General features: G+C 59.7%; 1 protein-coding gene across 1 annotated transcript in view; it reads right to left on the reverse strand.

Annotated features, from left to right (window-relative positions):
* LOC106900222 (potassium voltage-gated channel subfamily C member 3-like) overlaps positions 1-1,999 on the reverse strand; it is a gene marked incomplete at its 5' end in the record, with an annotated part of 4,646 nt that extends 2,647 nt beyond the window's left edge. Inside the window, 2 exons of the mRNA XM_014962215.1 lie at positions 4-992; positions 1,909-1,999. Coding sequence (XP_014817701.1) covers positions 4-992; positions 1,909-1,999 — 1,080 coding nt within the window. The remainder of the gene's footprint in view (positions 1-3; positions 993-1,908) is intronic.
* Positions 2,000-2,109: the final 110 nt, after the last annotated feature.

Raw genomic sequence — 2,109 nt, forward strand, 5'->3', positions numbered from 1 at the left:
TGGGGAGCCGGGTTGGGGGGGTCGGGGGATGTGTTTGTTCTTCTTCTTGGGGAGCTTCTGCTTGGCCATGGCCAAGGAGTAGTACATGCCGAAGTTGTTGACGATGACGGGGACGGGCATGGCGATGGTGAGGACCCCCGCCAGGGCGCAGAGAGCCCCCACCAACATCCCCGACCAGGTCATGGGGTACATGTCCCCGTACCCCAAAGTGGTCATGGTCACCACCGCCCACCAGAAACCGATGGGGATGTTCTTGAAGTAGGTGTGACGGCTCCCCGTCACGTCGTCGGGGTCGGCCCCGATCCGTTCGGCGTAGTAGATCATGGTGGCGAAGATGAGAACACCCAAAGCCAAGAAGATGACCAAGAGGAGGAACTCGTTGGTGCTGGCCCTCAAGGTGTGCCCCAAAACCCTCAACCCCACGAAATGCCGCGTCAACTTGAAGATACGGAGGATGCGGACGAAGCGGACCACCCGCAGGAACCCCAAAACGTCCTTGGCCGCTTTGGAGGAGAGACCCCTCAAGCCCACCTCCAGGTAGAAGGGCAAGATGGCCACGAAGTCGATGATGTTCAAGCTGCTCTTGACGAAATCCCGTTTGTCCGGGCAAAAACTCACCCTCATGAGGAACTCGAAGGTGAACCACACCACGCACGTGCCCTCCACGTAGGTGAGGAAGGGCTCCGTCTCCACCTCCACCGCCACCTGCGTCCCCGTCGTCCCGTTGCCCGTGGCCACCGTCTCCGTCTTGTTGATCACCCGGTTGAAGGCCTCGTGGGTCTCCAGGCAGAAGGTGGTGATGGAGATGAGGATGAAGAAGAGGGAGGCGAAGGCCACGTACTGGGGAGGAGGAAGAAAAAAAGGGAGAGGGGGGTGGTGAAGTGGGGTGGACCCAGGTGTGGGGGCTCCACAGATCCAGAACCCAAAGATCTGGACCCCCACAGAATCAAATGGAACCCCATAGAGATGGTGGGACCAAGGTATGGGGGCTCCTGACCCCCCCAAAGACCTGGAACCCCATAGAATCGTGGGGAGACCCAGGTGTGGGGTCTCCAGAACCCCCTTCCAAGAACTGGAACCCCATAGAGATGGTGGGACCAAGGTATGGGGGCTCCAGACCCCCCTGAAGATCTGGAACCCCATAGAATCATGGTGGGACCCAGGTATGGGGTCTTCAGACCACCCTTCCAAGAACTGGAACCCCATAGAGATGGTGGGACCAAGGTGTGGGGTCTTCAGACCCCCCCCAAAGACCTGGAACCCCTATAGAATCATGGGGAGACCCAGGTGTGGGGTCTCCAGATCCCCCCAAAGATCTGGACCCCAGGTTTGGGGGGGCCCTCAGCCTCCCCCCTGGTCACTGAAGGCCTGGTGGGTCTCCAGGCAGAAGGTGGTGATGGAGATGAGGATGAAGAAGAGGGAGGCGAAGGCCACGTACTGGGAAGGAAGAAAGGAGGACGGGGGGGACAGTTAGGGGGGACCCGAACATCTGAGTTCCTGACCCTCAAAAGATGGTGGGACCCAAGTGTGAGGTGTCCAGAGCCCCCCAAAGATCTGGAACCCCATAGAATCATGGGGAGACCCAGGTGTGAGGTCTCCAGACCACCCTTCCAAGAACTGGAACCCCATAGAGATGGTGGGACCAAGGTGTGGGGGCTCCTGACCCCCCTGAAGATCTGGACCCCCCCAGAATCAATTAGAACCCCATAAAGATGGTGGGACCAAGGTGTGGGGTCTCCAGACCACCCTTCCAAGAACTGGAACCCCATAGAGATGGTGGGACCAAGGTGTGGGGGCTCCTGACCCCCCTGAAGATCTGGAACCCCATAGAATCATGGGGAGACCCAGGTGTGGGGTCTCCAGACCCCCCCGAAGATCTGGACCCCAGGTTTTGGGGGGGCCCCCAACCTCCCCCTGGGTCACTGAAGGCCTCGTGGGTCTCCAGGCAGAAGGTGGTGATGGAGATGAGGATGAAGAAGAGGGAGGCGAAGGCCACGCACTGGGGGAGGAGAAGAAAAAGGTGGGGAGGGGGTGGGTGGTAAAATGTGGGGTCTCCAGACCCCCCCCTGAAGATCTGGACCCCCCCCAGAATCAACTGGAACCCCATAG

This window comes from Calidris pugnax, unplaced genomic scaffold (assembly GCF_001431845.1).
Source record: "Calidris pugnax isolate Ruff unplaced genomic scaffold, ASM143184v1 scaffold1630, whole genome shotgun sequence".
NCBI lineage: Eukaryota > Metazoa > Chordata > Aves > Charadriiformes > Scolopacidae > Calidris > Calidris pugnax.